At 38.3% G+C, this 23,857-nt stretch overlaps 1 protein-coding gene across 25 annotated transcripts in view; it reads right to left on the reverse strand.

The window, feature by feature from the left end:
* Positions 1-225: 225 nt before the first annotated feature.
* Positions 226-23,857, reverse strand: part of DST (dystonin) — a 510,899-nt gene continuing 487,267 nt past the window's right edge. For 10 of the 25 annotated variants that reach the window (XM_040473816.1, XM_040473814.1, XM_040473810.1 and 7 more), the window contains 15 exons: positions 23,699-23,827; positions 20,322-20,465; positions 19,024-19,212; positions 17,678-17,807; positions 15,663-15,826; positions 14,036-14,198; positions 12,562-12,716; positions 12,318-12,392; positions 11,421-11,438; positions 8,588-8,705; positions 7,194-7,265; positions 6,058-6,257; positions 5,527-5,637; positions 2,321-2,444; positions 226-1,500 (listed from right to left, as the gene is read on the reverse strand). In XM_040473816.1, coding sequence (XP_040329750.1) covers positions 1,238-1,500; positions 2,321-2,444; positions 5,527-5,637; positions 6,058-6,257; positions 7,194-7,265; positions 8,588-8,705; positions 11,421-11,438; positions 12,318-12,392; positions 12,562-12,716; positions 14,036-14,198; positions 15,663-15,826; positions 17,678-17,807; positions 19,024-19,212; positions 20,322-20,465; positions 23,699-23,827 — 2,055 coding nt within the window. In that variant the 3' untranslated portion in view covers positions 226-1,237. The remainder of the gene's footprint in view (positions 1,501-2,320; positions 2,445-5,526; positions 5,638-6,057; positions 6,258-7,193; positions 7,266-8,587; positions 8,706-11,420; positions 11,439-12,317; positions 12,393-12,561; positions 12,717-14,035; positions 14,199-15,662; positions 15,827-17,677; positions 17,808-19,023; positions 19,213-20,321; positions 20,466-23,698; positions 23,828-23,857) is intronic. The other 15 variants (XM_040473825.1, XM_040473826.1, XM_040473813.1 and 12 more) reach the window with 7 other exon arrangements.

Consider the following 23,857-nt stretch of genomic DNA (forward strand, 5'->3'; position numbering starts at 1 on the left):
CAGGGGAACACAGGAGCTTGCACACGGTCGGTACTAAAAATATTTGTAGAATACTGAATATATGTTAATGTCATTCTTAGTACATACCTTATTGTGTCCCTGTGTTTTGATGCCCCCCAAACTTACCCTGTCACACTATCAGTAAAAATACATCAGACGTACAACCTTTATTCAAAACAAACAAACGATAGAAAAAGTTCTTTAAATAATCAGGTATTCCACATGTTCAAGTGAATAGGTTTTATTAAATGCATACTAATATCTTTCTATAGTATGTGAGTATACATAATAAATTAAAATGTATATATTTATTAAATATAGATATAATACCAGAACATGATTATTTCAGATGAGAAATCAAAATAAACCCATTTTTAAGTATCTTTTGGTCACTCCAAATTGATATTGCTCATAAAAAAATACACGGATTTTCCCTGGGGAAAAAAATTAATTCCATAGCAATGTAGTTAAGGGACATGTTTTATTTCATAGCTTTCTGCAAGCAAAATTGCTTTGATACAAAATGAGTTCAATGATACAGGTGCTACTGTCCACTCAAGCAAAAGAAAACCTCACATTTATATGAATGCACTTTATAATTATATTCTTACAGTATAATAGGTCTAATATCCGGGACGCCTCTGGCCTCATGTGAAGCGATGGCACAGAAATGCTGTAAGGTTCTCGAATGTCATAGCACTGGCAAGTGCCTAAAGTAACTTCCTGTGAGTTCTCTGTCAGACACTGCTTAAAGAACTGTACGTGGTTGTGTTCGTCTGTCTGCCCTCCCCCTTTTAGTTTACATTTTAATGATCTCAAAATGTATGCCTGGTGTGTGTCTTTTGGCTTCTCAGAGTGTCTACAAAAGCAAGAAAATGTCATGAGGTATCCTTAACGTTAGCTGCGGCCGTCGTGCTGTGGCTGTCGGAGAGGATGAGGACTTACCTGTAGGTACAGTCACCGATTCTAGTGTGTGCTCCACACCTTACAGTGCGGAAATGTTAGTGCATGTTAGACTCTTTCCTCCCCCTCACGTATGATGTGACTTTAATCCCCAGAATATCTGACAAGAAATTATACAGATAAAATAAGAAGACAAATACACAAATAAGGCCATCTGCAGAATTTTAAACTCAACTCCTTGCAATTATTTCACAATAATTTCTACATCATATTTTACATCTTTCAAACTTAAATAATAAACGCTCAAGGAAGGGCCGCGGTGGAACCAATTGCACTATCTCTTTGAGGACTTGTCCAATTTGCTGGCAGGTGATTTCCTCTGGGGCGTGGGGATTTTGGAAGGCTTGGCTGTGGATGGCCGAGAACCTGCTCGGGGCGTAGGCCTGTGTGTCTGGGGGACAGTCTCCACGTCTGAGCACACAGACTGGATTTCCGAAATGTCAAAGTCTGACGCATCACTGCCTCGGCGGCTGCTGGCCCTGCTGCCAGCTTTGCTTCCGGCTCGGCTTCCTGGTCGGCTAGGAGTCTTCTTGGGATCTGAGGAGAGAGGACGGAGTTGAACCACCCTCATTCCCGGGTCCATGGACAACACATTCTTGAAACCTAATGCCACCTTTAATCTCAACACATTTTTTTGTCACCTAGCAGGCACTCAGCAGACACTTGTGGATTCGTGGCCTTTCTGCATTCCACTAGGGTCGGTAGCCTCACTCTAAGTCGATGTAATATACAAAAAGGTAGGCTTACAGACAAAAGGTAGGTTTGGGCTTAGACAGGATTCCATTTCCTACAAACAGATATAAGGAATATACCTAGAATTTAACATTATGCTTTCCAAAGTTTAACATGTGTACCTAGGGATGTGTGCAGGGCAGACATGGGGCAAACGCTTTACCCGAGGATAAGTAATTTGAAGCACAGAGGAATTTAAAAGAGAAGTCTTGAAATTTTAAAGAAACTTCATGCTTGCTGAGCCCACAACCCCAGGGACCAGGTTCACTATTCTGTGAAGAAGCAGGACTAGCACGGGTTTAAGGCCCAGTGCAGTTGGGTTTTTCCAACCACCCAAAATGGAGCCCAGGAAACTTGTAAGCAGACAGAAGAGCCAAGAGCTTCCAGCGTAAAGGGACAGGATACTGCTCTAGTTTTTTTTATGCTCATCTTCCTTTGGTACTTTCCAAAAGGGATTTTCTTGTCATTTATCCCCTACCATCGTTGGAGGACAGGGCTATGTGTCATTTTGAAAGAATACAGCACTGTCAATTTGTCATTTCATCCGCCATGAAGAAGAACAGGGACTTTCACCTTCAGATCATACCGCAAAAAGCTATCACAGAAAGAGCCACATCACACTTACCAGCAAACTGTGTTCGGACTCTGGCGGCTGCGGTGGTTATCAAGCCACTGTCGTCCCCAGAGTGGAAGCCTTTCCCTGATAAATATCCTGGAAGTCGAAGCTTGCTTCCTTGTATTGGTGTTCCCTGTATTTAATCAGTGAAAGGACATTTCAAGAAATCGTTCCTGTTCCACGATATTCCACTGACACCACATTATAGATTGGTGGAAGCCCCTGCACTGGGCCTCCTCAGGAGGGGGAGTGGGAGAGGCTTTTCGATTAGACGTGGCATGGGGTTCTCTCCACTTGCTTCTTCCCACTCATTCCTTATTCCCTCCCTGAGTTAAAAAGGAATTCATATGGAAGAGAAAACACAGAAATAGAGCTCCAAAGGATAGCAAGGGGAAAAAAAAGGCAAATTAAACCGTGCGCACATTAGTATCTTTCAGGTTGTCAGTGAACATTATGGAGTTAGAAGAGTCTTGCCAGAAAGGTAGGGAGTGCATGGTACAGAGAGAATGGGACTCTGAAAAAGCTGTGCTTGGATCTTCTGGTGCCTCCAATGCTTTTAGGGAACCAGCCAGAAATAAACTGACAGAACAATAAGTAAATGATGCCTCAACAGTCTTCATTTAAACAAACTTAACTGCAAAAAAGAGGCAGTGACATTTTACAACTTGGTACCACATCACTTCATCTACTTTCATTTCCTTCTATGGTCTTTATGCAGGAGACACGTGGGCAACACTTAGGGAAAATTCTTTAAAAATTCTTATAGGAGTTCACAGAGAATGCCTAAAGCAATCACAACCATGAGATTTTATTATGAGCCTAAAATCACTGCATTTTTTCCAGACCACTACAACATTCTGAAAATTTCCCCAAAGTTAACAAAATAAGCAAACCTCCCATGAAGTATAAGGGATGTCACTTGCCTCAATGAACTCACAGGGAGCTGCTCAGAGGAAATGAACCTGTACAAATTATGTGGGCATTTTTTATTTTTATTTATTTTTATTTGTTTATTTAATATGAAATTTATTGTCAAATTGGTTTCCATACAACACCCAGTGTTCATCCCAACAGGTGTATATGGGCATTTTTTACATAAAAATTTTTTTTCTAAAAACAGAGTGAGCAAACATGAGTGGGCAGGAGGGGCAAAGGGAGAGAGAATCTTAAGCAGGCTCCATGCTTAGTGCAGAGTCCAATGTGGGGCTTGATCCCACGACCCTGGAATCATGACCTGAGCTGAAATCAAGAGTCGGACGCTCAACCAACTGAGCCACCCAGGCACCCCATGTGTCCATTTTTTTTTAAAAATTAGTTTTTCTCATATTAGTTGTAAATGTGTAATGAAGTGTATGTAAGACATTTTGATATATTAGAGTTGCAATTTAATATAAATGTAATATTCAAAATTCATTTACATATGTATTCTATACATACATTTAAGGACAGAATTAATATGTGATTTGTATACGTATATAACTTAACTCTTCGGGGCGCCTGGGTGGCTCAGTAGGTTGAGCATCAGACTCCTGATTTTGGCTCAGGTCACGATCTCACAGATTGTGAATTGAGCCCTGTGATGGGCTCCATGTTGACAGTGCAGAGCCTGCTTGGGATTCTCTATCTGCCCCTCCCCTACTCGCTCTCTCTCAAAATAAACACTTAAAAAAACCTTAACTTTTCAAAATACTTTCATCCATGTAAGGATAATTAATCCTTACATTCCCCTAATCACAACTTTTTCGGCAAATGTGAAAAATGAGGGCCTGAGGAGGGCAGTGATCTGCCCAAGATCTGACAACTTTCATCTAGTTAAATTCCTAAGTTTAAAAGAATCTTGACAACCCACAAAAGAGTGAGGACCCCCAAATTATGAAACATATCACCCAAGGTGGCAGAATTCATTGCCATGTAACATCATTCTTCTCGGAAGGCCTTGACTGCTCTTATTTTAGGGTCACCAACCCTACCTAGGATTCTCACAGACCCCTCCATAGAGGTATATACCTTAGTTGTTTTCTCTCTTTGGTTGTTTTGTCTAATGAGGCTATTTGAAATGAAACATAGTTTAATAGTAGTTTAAATAACATACTTAAACTCTAATCTGGGGGAATCTCTAGTTTTAAAAAAATTGGCACATAGCAGCATAGCCCTAAATATTTAAAACATATATGTTGCTTGAGGCCTCTTGAACTGTTCTCAGTTTTTGTTACACTAGATTCACCATAAGTGACAGGGTGGAAATGAAGGGTCAGGGAATGAGGAAGAATTGAAGAATGGATTGTTTCTGCCTCAATTCTACTATTACCATAATGAAATTTTCTCTGCTTACCTCTTACTACTGATGTGAGGATTAAATAATAGATTAGAAAGTGTTTTGAAAAGCATACAGGGCTTTTTACAGGTACTATATATGACTTTCATAAAAGGGTCCTGGACTTCATTTCAAGCAAAGTTATTTAGGGACATCACCCCAATTATTGTACCTCTAATCAAGTATGTGATCATTTGATACCTATGTGTGTGTCATTTTACAGAGAACTTTCTTTCAAATATATTTGGTTGATTTTCACTTGAATGAAATGGTCTGATATATGAGTTAATTGGGCACATTTTACATGACCTAAATATCTTATCTCCATAAATCCTGCCATATAAAAAGCTGAAGCACACTTAAATAATAATCCTTAAAGTCTAATAAAGACACATACCTATTGAAAATGCCAGATAACTTTTTTCATACCTAAGCCACCCCCCCCGCCACTGAAAACTAAAAGGCTTTTATGTCTTACCCACCCAGTGTTCTTGTGCAGAAATAAATGTAGCATACATTTGGAAGGACCTTCCTCACAGTCTACACTTAATAAATATTCTTTTAAGCAAATACTTGTAAATGACATTGACTCTCACTCTCACCTGAAGGGGTATTGTTGCATTTCTTGCCCAAATAATGTCTAGAAGCACAAGCATACCATGAGCTCTAAAAGAAACTTGACATAAATCTAATATAATCTCCCGTATTTCACTCTCCCAAGAGAGAAAAGACACTCTCATGTCTTCCCAGAAATGCGGAGTTGTTTATTATTTTATAGAAGTCTGTAAAAAGACGTGGTATTATCAAAAGTGCATGTGTTAAGGGAGAGGTAAAGCGATGTTAGTGGGTGACAGTTTCAGTTAAAGAAGACTGTTAGACTAGAATCTGGGCCTTACGATACCTCTGTAGACGGCACGGAAAAGTCTGAGCACTCTGCTGGTTTACAAGGAGTTGACATTTTGCTGTTTGTCAACCATGGTTTACCATAATTGCGTGTTAAAGGATGGAGAATCTGTATGGAACAATGGCAAATCAAATGTAAAGGACAGCAGATAAAAAACCACAGAAAGAGATATTCTTAGCAAAGAGTAATGTTTCACAGTAAGAATGATAACGATTAAAAATAAGTGGAAAGATTGAACGGCAAATTATATACATCAAAAAAATAAAATAAAAAAATAAAGCTTTATTTAAAAAGAAAAACCAATCTGAAAGGTAACCAAAGCCCCTAAATAGACAGTCTCCATATGGGCCACAAGGCAAAAGCACATATGTAGATACATGTTTTTAAATCCTTCGTGCGTCATATTGTGAGAAGGGATACAAATGGAGAAGGCAGGTCCTTCAAATGCTGGGGTCCCAAAACATTCAAAAGTATACCGGAGACAGTGACTGCATGGGAGAAAGACAACCTTTCCCAGCTGAGTCTTACCTTGGGTGTGCTGGTGGCAGGGACCTGTGGAGAGGCCGCCTGGCCAGCCTGACTGGACACAGACGTTGAGCGGTTGGGTGAAGCTCCTCGTGACGAAGGCCGCGATCTTCGGCCCCGGGGCCGGAAGGCTGCCATACCCTGACTGGCACCATCTGCTAAAATGAACTTCTCCCGAAGTTCCATGTTTGTCCTTCCTTTGGCTGCATTACGTGTCACACAACGAGGTACACAAGCAAAAGAGGAAGGGGGAGAAAAAAAGAGATGCTCAATCAATTTACGGGAAGAACAACCAGCTGGCACCACAGATTAAGTTGAGGATTTCAAGAACATCTTTTTGCCATGCCAACTCCAACTCAGCATAACAAAAAGTTAAATGCATTCCTTTACAATGCATTCCTTTTGGATACAAGTAAGTTTGGGAAAGAAAAAAAAATAGTGTGTTTATTCTAACACTAGACACCAGCAAGAATAACCACTATTAAAGAAAGAGTCAGCATGAAAATGGAAAGCTCATGCTAAAATATTGTTAATCCACCAGCTACTGATGCCCACATGGTTTCATCGCCCTTTCTGCACACTGAGAAGACAAGCCAGTAAGGCGGGGACTGTGTCTTTTGCATGTACTACTGAGGTAAGGAGAATGCCAGTTTTTTTAACACTGGAATTAATTAAACAATAGAATTACACAGAATGAGAGATGGCTTGTTAATCATGATGACAACATATAAACTCTCAGGTTCTTCACTTAAATGAGGCAACTAGTATTTTTATTTTATGCCTCCAAAAAGTCTGTTTAACCAACATGCAAATAACAAACACCAGACCCAAGGATAGGAGATAATCAGTGATGCAACACTCATACAAACACATATGCACACGGAGAACACTCCACAAGAACCCAATGAGCAACGTGTTAGCATGTGTTTGATCACTTACAGAACACCTACGTGTGCAACACACCGGAAGTGTGTCAACGGTTCAGAATTTAAATTTGGAAGCACCAGCTCAGTTGGATATGAGTTAAGCCATACGCGATGGATGAAGCGTGTTATCTTAAAACAAATGATTAAAGCGAGAATGTAAAAGTAGGAAAGAGAAAAGGTAAGAGGGGAGAGGCAAAGAGAGGGGTTGCCAACCTATAGTAGGCTGAGTAGTAGTAATTGAAGAGTTTGATTCCGAACGTAACATTTTACTCCCATGATGATGAACTAGAAAAAATGACACAGGATACCAATCACATTAAAGAATACTGTTAGCAAGAGAAGAAACAAAGTACAGTAGTTGAATATGCAAAGGGTGCTCAGATCCGGCTTTTAGCACACATTTTAGAAGAAAAGTTGCATCAGGAAAAGAAGCATTCTGAGATTTGACTCCATAAGAAAAACCTATTTGGAAGACTTGGCCACAGCCATGACAGCCTCTCTAAGAAACTCCACAGGATGCTACACATTCTCATTTCTTTGTTTCATAAATGAAGGTACATTACTTCAGGCTGCATTTACTAAGAAAGGGAGTGTTTGTTATTTTGCCCCTTTTTGGGGTGTATCTGTGACTTGCAGAGAGCAGAGCTACCTGTAGGGTTGTATGCTGATCGAAGGTGCCCTTGGCAGAGCAGGGCTCACTCTGATACACCTGTGCATCCAGGTGCCAGCACTAAATTAACAAACAGGCCCCACCGGAAGAACCCCGGCCTCCCGCAGGGTAGCCTATCAGTATCAGCACAAACATTTGTGGTTGTTTGTTTAAGAGGAGTAAAATGAGCTCACAGGTTAAAGAAAATCACAGAATTTTATGGTTTCCTTTTTTCAAAGAAAAATGGACCTACTAAGTAAAGGGGACCTAACTAGAAACTGCAATCAAATGACCATTTGTAAGGTAAATCAGTTAAGAATTCCAAAATCGACTATGGGATCTGAAAGATAAGGAAAATTAAAAGATAATCAAGGACTCTGTGGCTGGTAGATATGGAGTGAGCTATACAGTAGCATATGTTTATATTTTTAATGTGCTAACCTACAGCTTCCAAGTAAGCGTCAAGTTAGCAGTTGATAATTAATTTTTAAATGTTTAGGTATTACTTTCCTTACCTTCCCCCAATTTAAAGGAAAAAAAAAACTTTCACTTTTAAACTTTTACCATCCAGCATGTTCAGTCTTCTTCACCTCAGTTTCCTTTCATTTTACTTTGCTATTTAATGACAGATGAACTCTTTTCCCTAGTTGATGTAATTACTGACTTTGAAAACTGCATATGGGAGCATTTCATTAAAAAATGAATACATCTACTCTAGTATTTCCTGTCTATCACTCTCATAATTATCCAGAAGAAGTAAGAAAAAATAATGAGAAGAACATGGTTTACATGATTGCCGAAAGTTCTTTGGGAACTTTAGGCTGACAGAGACCAATGTGAAATGTTCATTACCGTAATAAATAACCAAAATTAGACCCAGCATGTTTTTGACGCTGGGAAGTAATACAAAATTGGTATACTTTCATGGTATTATTATCATAACATAGCATCTCCTTACCCCTGCAAGGATCATTTTTCACCAAGAACTCATCAAGTGCCATCCATCCGCCTCCAACACGAACCATTACGGTACTTCGTAGGATTCGAACGAGCCTCAGCTGCTGGGAGTCCCCAAACTGTGAAGATGAAAGACAGAACCTCTAATTGTCAACAGTAAGGCTAAACACCTAAGGATGATATGCAATCTGCAGTAGCTTAAGCAACCAACTTAAATTTCTTGCTTAGTTCACAGCGATTAGTAAAATCTCATAAAAAGGGGTTTGAAATGATCTGCGTTAGACTGCTGCATGCTGATTTAGCCCAAAGGAAACAGTTTGAAAAAAGCTACCAAGGTTATCAAGTGTAATATTGAAGCTTTGTTCCAGAAATGAATTTTCTTTATGATAGAAACATTAGTAAGGCAGTAGTTGAAAGATGTTTCTAGAAATTAAACACAGACATCAAAATAAGCACTGGCCCACCTGCCAGGGCTTATACAAAATAAGATTCTAAAGAAAGTTTAGTAAACTCTGATTCTTCTTCATTAAAACTTCCTCTCATACTAAAACTATTTTCCACTGAAATCTGCAGGAATAATCTCCATAAGCTCATTCGGTTTTCCCTAAGAGCAGTTTTGACTTTAGAGAGATAAAGCAGTAAATGAACATGACCAGCAAAAATTTCACAGTCAAATGAAATCTCTGGATCACTAATGATCTGGTAAACCAATCTGTCAAAGGCTGGATTAGTGTGCCATTTTGGATTACTGTAATATTAGAACAGCCAGTGACACATTATTAGTGATACAGCTTTCGAATCTAAAAGGCTTTGTCTTAAAGCTGTTTGTACCATAATTACTGACACTAATACGCAATTGTGTTCTTACCCTTTCAATGGATTTCCAATCACTTGGATATGCTACAAATTCTGCAAGTCTGGAATAACCGTCTAGAGTACAGATAGTTTTTGATCCTAAGATTTGTTTTGAAAGCCCATGAGAAATAATTTTATATTTTGAAATCATTTCTAATAGGCTCATGTTCAGCTTGTAAAAATCACCATACTGATTTTCATGGTTGCCAACTCAACAGATACCATAGCAAAATGAACAGTCAAGTAAACATAGTTTCTTTTAAAGGCAGGTAAGATGCAATTGTGACTTTGACTATTTGTCTGGACTCATGATGGGTAAACAGAAAACGTCACTTTAAATAGAAAACAATCTGCTGCTTTTCAATATGCTTTAACATTGAGTTTCAGGAATAGAACCTAAAACAAAGCCAACCCATGACCCTGAAACTCAAAAGGACCTGGAAAGCATGTAAAATGCACCAGCAGGAACTCATGCGTTTTACATCAACCCTTTTTATATTGCTATTTCTAAAGTAGTCCATTTTCAAGCCTTAAGATTTAAACTCTCTTATAATTGAACCGGTTCCTGAAATGTAAATTAAAATTTTGAAATTAAAATATATATTTATTTTGTTAGAAAAAAATTTGGTGCTGCTAATAAGCAAAGGAAAAGGAAGGGATTTAAAGAAAATTACCCTTAAGAAACCAGATAATTAGACAAGATACTTTCAATCCAAGATTATGTTCAAAACAAAAGGAGAATTACTATTTTATAGAGATATTTCAAGTCTAATAAATATAAATTTTTATTTTGAGAATGTATTTTCTAGACAATAACATTGCCTTCAGAATTTCTCTAATTTTCCTAACAGCCAAATCGTGATGTAAGAAAAAAATAGATTAATGTTGCTCTTTGTGTTTTCAGTAAATAAAACCATTTAAAGTGAGCATTTTTCTCATCCTTTCCACAAATAAAAAATACTACCCCAATTGCTAACTCAGAAAATAATAATAAGTGAACAGGACAGTAACTTTTTATATATTTTACTTAATGCCAAGTTTTAAAGACATTAATTCGAAGGACCTGAAAATTTCTATTTGAAAAAATTATGTGCTTGCAATAAATGGGAGTAAAAGGGAATTTGAAACTTAAGCTACAATATGGCTTAACAACTGAGAGGCAGAGGAATATCTAATATGATATGGTCAGGTATTACAAATAGTATGCTTCTTTCCAAAAGCATACAGGGAAGAACTCTTCTCCTTTGTTTAAATCAAAACACAATTTCTCTTATCTTTAGTTCTAGAACTTGTGATCATGATACAGTGCCACTGGACAGTTTATACTGACTTCAATGTGAAGTCAAAATGGGATAAAGCGTGGTTTAGGATTTCATATGGGAGATACATGTCCTCAAAATGAATGATACCAGTTAAAACCTCCAGAGTTAAAATTTCTACTTGGAAAATGCAAATCCCTAAAATTGATGATTTAGGACAAATAGGACAATAGCTGCTTTGGAGAGAACACATTACTTGTGGCTGAGTGCCAGGGAGACTTCTCACTTCTCTGTCTTCTCACGTCATTGCCTGACGCTGGTCCTTCTCTAGCTACTGTAGACCATGTGACCTCAATGGTTAAATACAGTGTAGAGATGTGTGCAGAATCAAATTTGTGTTCCAATGAGTATTTGCATAAAATACATATAACATATTATTATTAACTGGAATTAAAAACTGCATTTGCAACACTGTGACCAGTCAAGCTACAATTTATTATCTGGTTTGCTTAAAAGTAATCTCCTCATTTAAGACACACTGCAAAAAGGAATCCTGGATCAAGGATCCTTACAGCATTTACAGAAACACCACGCCAACCAACAATGTAGTAGCTAGGGCAACAGCATGGGAAAGATTGGCCATGGCAAGCTTTAATGGCTATGAATTAAAGTTAAAAAAAAATCATTGGGAACTTGAGAATACATTCCACTGGTTTATACCTGATTTCCCAGGAAGAACTGATAAAAAAAAAATGAAAAATGGAAGAAAGACACAATTAGTTCAATAGGAAACTTTCTATATGACTCTAGAACACACACACACACATACACACACACACAATCTTTCACACTCGGGGCTCCTGGATACAGTACCTAGTTTAGAAATGTGCAGGTACCCATGTGTTCAGACTTCAAACCAAATAGGCAGAAAATTTCCTATACAAGTTTTTTTGAAAAGCTTTGGGTTTCAAATTTAGGTTAGAAATTCAAATATGTAGTTGAATATTTTCCAATGTGGAAATATACAAATTAAAATTTAAAAAAATCTCATTTGTAAGTAACAAACTGTATTAGGGAAACTCAGCACATTTCCTGTCTAGCTACTACATATAAGAGATATCCCAAAACAGAGAAAAAAAAGAGAGAGGAGTGACAAAGTCACATTAGTCTTCAAATAATTGTTCTGAAGAAGGTGGACTGAGCTTTTGAGACTTCGAATGAAAGGAAAAATAACTGTACAAGTGGAAAACATTGCCTCTTTTTTCACTTTTCTAAAAATGAGTCAACATTTTTAACTTTATGGTTCTGGCTTGGAATAGCTTTGTTACTAGAAATATGAAAACTTACCTGTAGTCATAATAAAATATATTATAAGTCACACGAACCAACTTGAGTATGTGAGATGTGTTTTCCTCCTTAAAAGTAACGTACATGTCAAAGATATGTCCTAATTTACAAAATGCAGGCTATGTTTATAGAATGTAAAATGACAAAAGTTGGAATTTTATAGACCACTATATTGTGATGTGAGGGCCTGGAAAGCAATGCAGATCAAATTGCATACAAATTTCAATTTTTCTCCTTCAAGAGAACTAAACCGTTATTTTGCAGACTTACCCTGTATTTGTTATCTCCGATCTGTTCAACTTGAAATCGTTTTGCACATTTACACTTAGCTACTTGTCTTGTCACCTGCCAAAAAGAACAATGAAATGTCCACTTTAATGTTATTACACACTGCGGAATCCTTAAAACCTTGACAGGACAACTCAAAATGAAATAAATAAAACGGCTGCATGGGTTGTGCAGGATATCCTGGCAGCACAAGATGTTGTTGCAGGTGGCGGAAAGATAATGATACCTCATCCTCGATTTTGTCGGCGTCAGTGACAGGTTTATATGCGTCTTTATTCGGATGAAGGGCCGCTACAAACTCATAGTAGTCAATGTATCCATCGCCGTCTCTGTCAAAGATGTCTGCAACTGCGCTCATCTCCAGGCGGCTGGTTGGAAACTCTAAAATTTTCAGATAATAGTAAATAGCATTACTGAGGTATAACTGACAAATAAAATTATAAGACAATGAAAAGTGTATATTGTGATGATTTGATACATGTACACACTGTGAAAGGATTCCGCCCATCAAGTTAGCTAACACATCCATCACCTCACATATCTATCTTTTTGTTTTGTTTTGTTTTTCTGAAAACTTAAGTTCCACTCACTTAGAAAATTTCAATGACACAGTACAGTATTATCAACTAGAGTCACCACATTATACTTTAGAACCTCAGACCTTACTCACCATACGGTGAAAGACTGTACTCTTGTACCAGACTCTCCCTATTTCCCCTCACCCCCACCCCCAGACCCTGGCAACCACTTTTCCACTCTGAGTTTAACTCTGTATTTAGATTCCACGTATGAATGATAATTAGGATACTCTTCAGAATAAGCCATACTACATTCCCAATGAAAGTTTTTAAAAACCTAGCTATTTACAGTAACATTTGACAAAAGATTTAAGCTTTAAAAAAAAAAAAGGAAGAGGTATAACATGTTAATTCTGCCTCAAGACATTCTTGATTGTATTATTTTGATCTTAATGCTGCCAGTTAAATTATCAGGGTCATCAAATATATTAAAATCCTTTTAAGAAGCCGATTGACATCGAAACAAACGAAACCAGTGTATAGGACCTACATTTATCTTTAATGACTACACCAGGGTGAATCACTTGAAACTGCTATTTTTCTAGTTCAAAAACTGTTTCATATTAGTAAGTTTCATACGGTTCAACTACCACTTTACTTAAGGAATATATGGATTTTATACATATGAATATACACATTCATATGATTGTATTAAATTTCCTTTAAGAATTACTTCCAGTAACATCTTCCAGAGAAGGCACATCCATATGGCTAAACTACCAATAAGGTGACAAATACCTTAAGAATTTTTAAAGAGTTCTAATTTCCTACTAATGACAATGATCAGAATGTCAATTAGAACAAAAAAAGGGAAGAGACTGACTTGCGTTTATTGACTTCCCATTATATGTCAGGCCAAACAATCTAAGAATCAAATATTATTAAGTTTATTATCCTAATGAGGACACAGCTGCAGTGGAACAAGGAATATACTAATTGTGGTTACACAATTACAAGTGTGCCTGAATCCAAACCCATGAATTTTACCAAGGGCACTTTTCACTGAGGGCTGTGACTTCACAGCCAAGTTTAAAGGCTATGCTTTATTGGTAGCACAAGTTTAAACGGTGCTTATTTTCTTTAAAAATTACATCATTTACAGTCACCCCTGTTGGGACTTACTTGAGGAAAGAATTCCATCAATAAATTCTTGTCGGGTTATTTTCCCATCCTGATCTTTATCAATTCTCCTGAAGAAGTCCATCACTCGAGATTTCTTATGATTCATCCATCTCATGTATTTTTTGCGCCAGATATCAAAATCAAAGTTAGCAAATTCCCTCAGCTGGAAAGGACAAAATGTATTTTGGTTAATCCAGTGCTCAAATTATATCTTATACTTTATGAATAAAGTTATTTTTAATGATCTTCTAGATAAAGCACCTATCTTTCCCACTTCAAACAAAGGTATGATCTTGCACAGAGAACTCAGAAACATTTTTCCTGTAATTTCACTAGTGTCACTGGCTTTTCTTTACAAATAAAAATTCCTCAAAAAGTCAAACTGAAAAAAAATTTTTTTTAAGTTTTTATTTATTTTGAGAGAGAGACAAAGACAGAGACAGAGACAGAGAGAACACAAGCTGGGGAGGGGCAGAGAGAGAGAGAGAGAGAGAGAGAGAGAGAGAGAGAATCCCAAGCAGACTCTGTGCTGTCAGTGCAGAGCCCAATGTGGGGCTTGAACTCACGAATTGTGAGATCAAGACCTGGGCCAAGATCAAGAGCTGGATGCTCAACAAACTGAGCCCCCCAGGCACCCTCAAACTGAAAATTTCTGATCATGCCAATGTGATCATGCCCCAAAGTAATAACACCTCTAGAAAGTTCTCTGCCCACTGAGCACCAGGCCCAGCGTGGTAGCACTTACCTCTGTTCTCTCTCTGCTATTTGTCATTCTACCTCCTTTAGGCTTCTAAAAATTTCCCAGTTTCAGAATCTGAAACTCTAAATCTCAGATCACAGAATATAAATAATGAAAATATCTGAACTATAAACGGTTACATTTTCCAGGTAATACCAAGCAAACATATGTCAAGCTGGATCTTTTCTTTTTAATTTTTTTAAAAATTTTATTTGAGAGAGAGAGAGAGAGAGAGAGCGAGAGCAAGCAAGCAGGGGAGGGGCAGAGGAAAGGGAGAGAGAGAATCCCAAGCAGGCTCCATGCCACCAGCACAGAGCCCAACATGGCGCTTGAACTCATGAACCATGAGATTATGACCTGAGGCAAAATCAAGAGTCGAATGCTCAACTGACTGAGCCACCCAGGCGCCCCAAGCTGGATCTGATTCCTTTTCTTAAGGAGTCAGCTTCTGCTTATGTTTAAACATTATAGTTTGACCCTTGAACAATATGGGTTTGAATTGTGTGGATCCACTTACATGCAGGTTTTTTACAAAATAAAAAAAGACGTATTTTCTCTTCCTTGTGATTTTTTTTCTTGTGATTTTCTCAATAACATTTCCCCTCTTCTAGCATATTTGATTGTAAGAACACAGTATATAACAAATATACAAAATTTGTGTTAATTGATTGTTATCAGTAAGGATTCTGGTCAACAGTAGGCTATTAAGCAGTTAAGTTTTGGGGGAGTCAAACGTTATATGTAGATTTTTGACTATGTGGTGTGTGGAAGGGTGTTGGTGCCTCTAATGCTCATGTTGTTCAAGGGTCAATTATAATTTTTTATTATACTGATTCCCTAAACCCATATCCCATATATCAGGGGTGCAGAATGTATGAGTTTTCTAACCTCTTCCAGTCTGTCCAAGGCATCATTAAGCTTCCTCCTTCTTTCCAGTGCGAGGAGCCAAACTTGCTGCCATTTGCTCACCAACAAGTTGACCCTGGGATTCTTGGTTTCGATTTGTGTCTGTGATCCAGAGGGATAGAAGCTTGATGCTGGGAAGCGCTTTCCTGTTAAAATACAACTTTAGTTAGGAGGGCAGTTTCCAGGGTTCTGAAATATGTTAAGGCCGGGCCTTTATCATTCCCAGCTAAGACTGAATCACCTTAATTATTTAGAAATATGCTATTTAGATGATGCATAATGTTCAAGTCCAAATCTGTTTTACTTACCAAGGATCTTTGGTATAAATTAGAGAAACATATCTTGACAAGGGCATTTAAATACTGGAATGATCTCTTATAAAATTATGTTTAAAAGCATTTTCCAGCTTAAAATCCATGCCATTTCAATGACAATGAATTACCTTGTGATCTTCTCTCTTGTTAAGGGATGATAAAAGAGATCTCCCAGGACAGTGAGACTTATCTTAGAATAAGCTACACACACTCAGCTGCCCTTCTTAGAAAAAAAGGCTGAAAGGAGGGCAGGTGAGGGCAGGAGACATTGGCCATTCATTAGAGTCAGAGCAAGATACTTTACAAATTGCACTCAAATATCTAAGTGTGTGTAAAATCCCAGCGTTCATCCAAATCCATTTCCCGCTGAGATTGCATGTTTCCCGTGCATAGTCTCATACCCCAATTTCCTGCCTTACTAAAGTTTTCTCCCTCTTTTCTGGCTATTTTTCACAAGTTTTTATAATGTCACAGAACAATTGTCTCAATGCATTTTCCTCATCTACCTGATTAAATGTGGCCTAGAAAAACTACTGGCCTAAAGTCATACAGGAAGTGAGTGTCCAAGCTGGGAAATGCCCAGAGTTCCTAACTCCTATTGGAGTTATCAATAGCTAATATTTATTGAGCATTTAACTACATGCCAAGAAGTATGCTAACCACCTCACACACATCAGCTCATTTAATTGTTACCAGAATCCAATGAAGTTATTCCCTTATACAGATGAGTAAATTGAGGCTCAGACAGAGTTTAAGTAACTTGTCTAAGGTTATATCTCCCTAGTTGGTAAGTCGTGAGAAGAGCCAAGGAGTCTGTCTCCAGAGTTCTTAATCACATTGTTACCTTGCCCCCTTGTGCAATACAGTAACTAAAAGATCTGAAACCATTTTTTAAATTAAGGCACTATTCAGAAATACATAAAATATACCACTATTCAGAGATAAATTTTGCTTATTTTAAATCTTCTCCAAACCAGCTATTATTGTTTTAAGTGTCACTTTTGACACTCTTTTGTGGAGTCAAGATAGTCTGAGAAGTAAATAGAACCTGAAGTCATATGAACATGGGCAAAATCTATTGGACTGCTGGTCACCAATGAATAGTTAGGTCATGAACTTTACCCAAGTCATGGTTATTTCTGTTATATTCCATCTTAGGGCTAGTTATATAATGAAAGCAAATGGAGATGATGATTTCTGTTCTTGTTGCAAATTTTTTCCAGTTTCTTCTAACTAATCTAAAAGATACCCTTCAAGCAAATAAATTTACACACAGAGACCTGGATATATCTTTTTCTTTATTTTTAAATAAGTTGCTACAATATTTGAGCCCACGTATTCTTTCAAGGAAACCTTTTATGATAGAGAGGTCACAGAATCACCAATTGTTCTAAAATTTCAAACGACAATTCAAAACTAACTTCCTTGCTTAACCATATTCATTTTAAAGAAATTAGGGGGCGCCTGTATGGCTCAGCAGGATGGGTGTCCAACTCTTGCTTTCAGCTCAGGTCATGATCCCAGGGTTGTGGGATCGAGCCCCATGTCAGGCTCTGTGTTGAGTGTGGATCCTGCTTAGGATACTTTCTCTCTCCCTCTGCCCCTCTCCCCTCCTCGCATTCTTTCTCTCTAAAAAGAAAAAATAATAAATAATAATCATTAAAGAAATTAGCCACTGCTTACTTCCTGCTCGTCCCTTATCCAGGACTGGAATATGGGACTGTAATGAGGCAGGATCAGCTGCCCTCCTCTTGTAGGTCTTGGTAACTTTATCCACATCAGGTTGTTTTCTGGTCATTTCCTCCATGAAGGTCTGAAATGTCAATGTCAATTAAATACAAGTATATCAGAGAAAACTATCTTTAGAAGTGAACTAAAAACAAAAGGATAAAAGGACCATGCTATTATGTCTGGAAAAAGGAATAAACATGTTGCATCTTTGGGGGAAAAAATGTAAGCCCACATAACAAAGCATTTACTCATATGTAAAGAATATAAAATGTGATACCTGTTAAGTAATTTCAGCATTGTAACAGTAATTTGTTTTAGTTTGAAGACCACACATAATCTGCCTGGGTATCAGCCCAAGCTCTTTCTGAAGAATCTTAAAGTGAGCATTTATCTGCAAAGCAACTAGTTAACTGGGTTGGTGCTTAGAACTTCTTTGTAGCACATTTCACTTACATATTTGAAATATTTAAGATGGCGCTGATGTACAGTGATGTAAAGCATCCACATTAAATGTGGATATATTTTAAATAGTCCTGTTAACATATATGCTATGCCAAGGCAGATAAAAGTTATTCAGGTTAAAGTTTCCATTTAACAGGTTTGACTATCTTGCCATTTCTTATCTCATCTCCTTAGGCTTACTGACTTACATATCCCAATATCTGGAATATGTGGCAAAGGCACAGATTGTGGTGAAAAGGGGTGAAAAAAAGAGGAGGGGGATAAAAGTGAAAAGTGGAGTAACACATTTCTGGAGTATCTGTCACATGGAAGAGCTCTCATCACAGAGAACATGGCGTGAGGCACTTCAGGGCCATTTCGGACATGGATGGCTCATACCTTCATTAAGATATAATAGCGATGTTAACTCTCAGCCAACTAAGCTGACCTTTAATAATATATATTAAACAGACTAACAAGCAAACAAGTCAGCGTTAATGTGACGCTCATCATTTCAAAGTTTAAAACAGATTAGGATAGAGCAGTAGCTTTTTTTTTTTTTTTCTTAACAAGACGATGCATTCCCTTGTAGACAGGATATATTTGAAATACTGGCGTATTGGTGGACATCATGGGAGATGCTCAGCACCAGACAGTGGAATACACAAGCAGGGAGCAATAAAAAAGGGAGATCGCCGAAAGAGAGAACAGGATGGGACAGAGCTGAAAATAAAGGTAAGGAATTAGAAACCCAGGAGGAACGACTTGAGGACATGAAGGTAACAAGCACAAAGCAATCTTTTGAGCAGTATGGTGGTGAAATAAAGAACCAGGGGTTAGGATGAGATTTATTTTACCTGGTGCTCTGCAATGAGGGCTTTCACCTCTTCGATTTCCTGGGGGATGACTTCCTTGTCCTTATCACTCAACGTGGTTTCAGCCCATTGCAGCCAAGCCAGCAAAGCTTCCAACAATTCCTGTTTAGCAATGAGCCCAGCCAGAGCACTTGCTAATCTCTGTTGATGCTGCTTTGCCCAGGCCAACACCTGTTGGGGAAAAAAAAAAATTTCCCTGAATTTCTTTCATCTTAATTATTTAATTGATATAAAAACCACAAAATTTAAATGTAAATTGGGATCATCCTGGGCCGGACTCATAATACTTCCAGTCTTTCTATATCCCATCCGTGGTACCAAGAGCCAGCTTGCGGAGATGGATGTCATACACATCCCAGGTTTCCTCGTGTTTTCTAATTTAAGTTCAAATATGCACTTGCTGGGGGCGCCTGGGTGGGTCAGTCAGTTAAGTGTCCAACTTGGGCTGAGGTCATGATCTTGCGGTTCATGGGTTCGAGTCCTGCATCAGGCTCACTACTGTCAGCACAGAGACCACTATGGATCCTCAGGGCCCCCTCTCCAACTGCCCCTCCCCTGCTCGTGCTCTCTCTCTCTCTCCCAAAAAGAAACAATGGGGCACCTGGGTGGCTCAGTCGGTTGAGTGTCTGACTTTAGCTCAGGTCACAGTCTTGCAGTTCGTGAGTTCGAGCCGCGCGTTGGGCTCTGTGCTAATAAACAACTGACAGCCTGGAGCCTACTTCAGATTCTGTGTCTCCCTCTCTCTCTCTTTCTCCCTCCCCTGCTCATACTCTGCCTCTCTCTGTCTCTCAAAAATAAATAAATGTTAAAATAAATAAATAAACAAACAAACGTTAAAAAATTCAAACATGCATTCTCTGAAGGATCAGGTATGCTTATTCCATGTAGCACTGAGCAGAAATAAAAATAGCTAAAATCTTAAGATACAGAATTCAGTTCATGCATGCACTTCATTCCACAAGCATACGCTCGTCTGAAATACAATTCAAGTGCTGGCTTATCCAACAGAGACAGTGTGTAAGTGGGACAGAAAGTAATACAGTGAACCAAATATTTGCCTTTCCATGTTGCAGGGGCACAGCTGCAAAACTATTTCAACTTTTAAAAATAAAAGTGGACTTCAGAGACAGGTAATGCACACTGGAAGGTATTTTAAAGAGCATTTTTCTTTGCAGAGGCCTCATGTTCCCACGGTCATAAATGTATCGCAGTTGCCCAAGTTTCCACACCCTCATTCTCAAAGCTGTTGCTGCTCTAATGATGACCTCAGACACACTGACCTCCTCAAACCTGGCCCGGATGATGGTTATCCAGTGCTTAATGGTGGTGATGGAGTCAGGATGGCACATGGCCAAAACGGCATCTCCCATGCTGGTAGCTTTATTCAGTGCAGCTCTTTTTTCTTCCAGTTTCTTCATGAATTCCTACAGCAGAAAGAAAGACTTCGATTAACTGTTGGCACTGGCTGAAAACAAAACTCCAGGGATGTGTATGTGACTGTCAGAGTTAAGTAAAGAAGAACTTCAATTGGTTTATTCACAGCTGGAAGAAATTCACTAATTGGGGCATTAAGAGAGAAGGGACAAAAATGGGAAATGAAGTACTTCCTAACAAGTATTTCAAAGTTCGAGGACAGGGTGACATCTCCTGCTTTACAAAGTATGTTACACAAAAAATACATTCTTCTAGATCTGGATATATTATATTAATGGAGAACAGGACCAAGAGGGACAGTAATAGCACAGACAGAAATAATACTGATTGCAGAAAAATATGTTCTAACAAAGAAGACAAGAAGGTTGTATATTTAAAATAGCATGAACTGTGCCAGGAATTATAGGGATATGTACCAAAAAAGTGCCATGGAAGAGAGAAGGCTCAACAAGAAATGATAAATATTTGGGGTGAGGGGGCCCAAATGTCTAGCAGGAAGGAGTCAGGGAGAGGCTAGAGGTGCTGGGGGCCTGATCACCAGACAGCCTGTGTGAGAAGTGTCCCTTTCAGAGGCTAGTAACAGCCATTCTCTGCCCTGGAGGGGTGAATAAACCTTAAAAGGCTTCGAGAAGCTTTCGAATCACCTTTTGGCAAATGTCTTACACATATACCTGTACTTTACACCATCTGAACTGTAATTCATAGATACATGGGTCACAGAACTCTGAAAGTGTGGTTACAAATGAGCACCTCTGCCTTAAAAAAGGTCACATGCTTCCAAAACCCCATAATGAATGTCAGGCATCTACTAGCACCCAATCCCTCAGTCAGGCTGACAAAGGGCTGCAGACACAGTTGACGATCAGTACTACTCATGCCATGTGATCAAGGTGATGATTTGAAAATGTGTTTCCTACAGTGTCTTGTTTTCCAGGTCTGTGAAGCTGTCACATAGCTCCTACTCTGGTATTTTGCTAAACTAACCTGTTCATATAGGTATCTACTGGATATTAAGGTCCACAAGATCAGAAGGCTGTGTCTTATTCAATTGTGAGTCTTTGTGACTGAATAAATGCTTTTTTTTTTCACTTTCATTTACACATTTTTCCTGCTGTGGCATCAAGGCTTGATTAACAATATACTCCATTAACATGACCTACTTTTTAAATACCATGACCTACTTTTAAAAGTATTTTAATTAAAATAAAAAATAAAAAAAAAAAAATAAAAGTATTTTAATTTTCCCCAATATAGATCCACTTAACTGGAAGGAAAACAAAAACTTTACTGGGAAAAAAAACAAAAAACTTTAACAGGTCAGTAACAGGTTGACCTACTGGAAGAGGTCAACAACAGCTGTGCTCTTCCAAGGACAGGTGACCTGACCACGTACTTTTACATCACTCCTAACCTAGCAGAGCCAGAGTCCTGCCCAGAATGCTGTCGACTGGACTAGCAACTCCCTGCTTGCATTCTGTGCTCTTCCAACCCTGAATGCTAAGTGGTTAGTGCTCACCTGGGAAAGCTTGCCAGTTTTACAGAGTGGACTATACCGAGAAGCCTCTAGTCCTGGAGCTAAGAATTTAAATACTCTGTTTTACTTTTATTTGGTCGGAGTGTGAAGGAAGCAAGAGATCAGAAAGAATGGATGATGCTACTGCAAATTATTATTACTAAGCACCACTTTTATAAAATTACATGTAATTTTTCACTATTTAAAAATATTGGGGTGCCTGGGTGGCTCAACAGGTTAAGCATCCAACTCTATTTCAGCTCAGGTCATGATCTCATGGTTCATGAGTTAGAGCTCCATGCTGGTAGTGGGGAGCCTGCTTAGGACCTGCCCCTGCCCTGCTTGCTCTCAGTCTCTCACTAAAATAAATAAATAAATAAAATATTTATAAAGATAATTTGTTGTAAAAAACAAACAAACAAACAAATAAAAAAACCCACAACACTACCTCTGCTCTCAATACCTGCCTCCTGGTGTTTCTGGGGCTTCCTTGCTGCTGTGAGGGTGGAGATACCACCATGAGGCTCCTTTCTGTAAGGTGTCAGAGTCAGACATGTAGCCTGGGCTCCAAAAGGCTATTCTAAGACCAAAGTATGTTAGTGGAACTCGATGCTGGCTGATGGTCAGCCAAGAGTAATGTAAGAGATTTTCAAAACATTGAATTGAATCAAAAATTCACAATAAATTTGCTGCAATTTTCCTACTCTTATATTCTGCTTCAAATTTAAATGGTTTATGTAGCATTTCATTCTTCCAGATAATGTTAGACAAGCTCACATCACTTTTGTTAATGACAAGGCAAGATTTCATTGCTATAGGTTAGGCAATCCATCAGTAATCACTGTAAGCAGTCTCCACAAATGATGGAATCCATGTGACACCAGAACTCATGATGTATTTCCAACTTGACCATGAAAGATAAGCTTATTCTGTGGTGTTAAACAGAACTTTTAAATGGAAATGTTGACATCAATACTGCATTGAGTGTTAGCATTGCAAATTCCTAATTCTTTAAAGTCGAGGGTTAAAAAAACAAACAAACAAAAAACATGTGTTAACATGTATCTGGACCACTCTCTTAAGGGTTTTGCTAGTTCTACACACCTGTTACAAAATACAGGATGACCTGAAAACTCAGTGGCCAGATTTTTACTTTGGTTAACTGTTCAACAGTGCATCTACTTACAGAATTCATTTTTAATTTATAATTTATACTACAGGCTACTTCTCAAAAGAATTGAAGTGGATCTCAATTAAAACCAGAATTGACAGAGATTTAAAAATAAAATTTGAACAAGTTATTCAGTTACTTGTCTTACTTACAAAGGTCAAAATTATTAACTTACAATCCCAATGCATTATAAATAAATTTATAAATGCCAAACGCTCATTACGGAAGTTTCGTCTTTGAAATGCACGTACAAGTGCAATGAAATCAGCCAGTTTTGGTCAGAAGCCAAATAACTCCCTAGAAAATTCCCTGATTTTAGAATAACCACCTCTTCATAAAGAAACCATGAAAAGATAGCTATTCATATGTAGGGGCATGGGAACATACCTATGTAAGCCAGGAGGACACAGGTAAATTCTCAACTGTACCAGTATCTTTAATTACTTCTCAGGGAGGGAAATATTCATCCATTTGAAATTTATGATCCTGGGTCTACTTGATTTTCTCATTTAGTTTTACTTAGCATCTATATAACTCACTTTATGCTGATCAATGAGAGTCCGAAGAGCATCCTCATCATCTGGGAGAGCGCCATGGAAACGAAGGGTTTGCTCCGCCTCGGCCAGCCACTCCAGGAGGGCATGCACCACCGAGTGAAATTCCTCTGCCTAATAGTTCACACACACACACACACACAC

This window comes from Herpailurus yagouaroundi, unplaced genomic scaffold (assembly GCF_014898765.1).
Source record: "Herpailurus yagouaroundi ecotype Mexico unplaced genomic scaffold, PumYag 139, whole genome shotgun sequence".
NCBI lineage: Eukaryota > Metazoa > Chordata > Mammalia > Carnivora > Felidae > Herpailurus > Herpailurus yagouaroundi.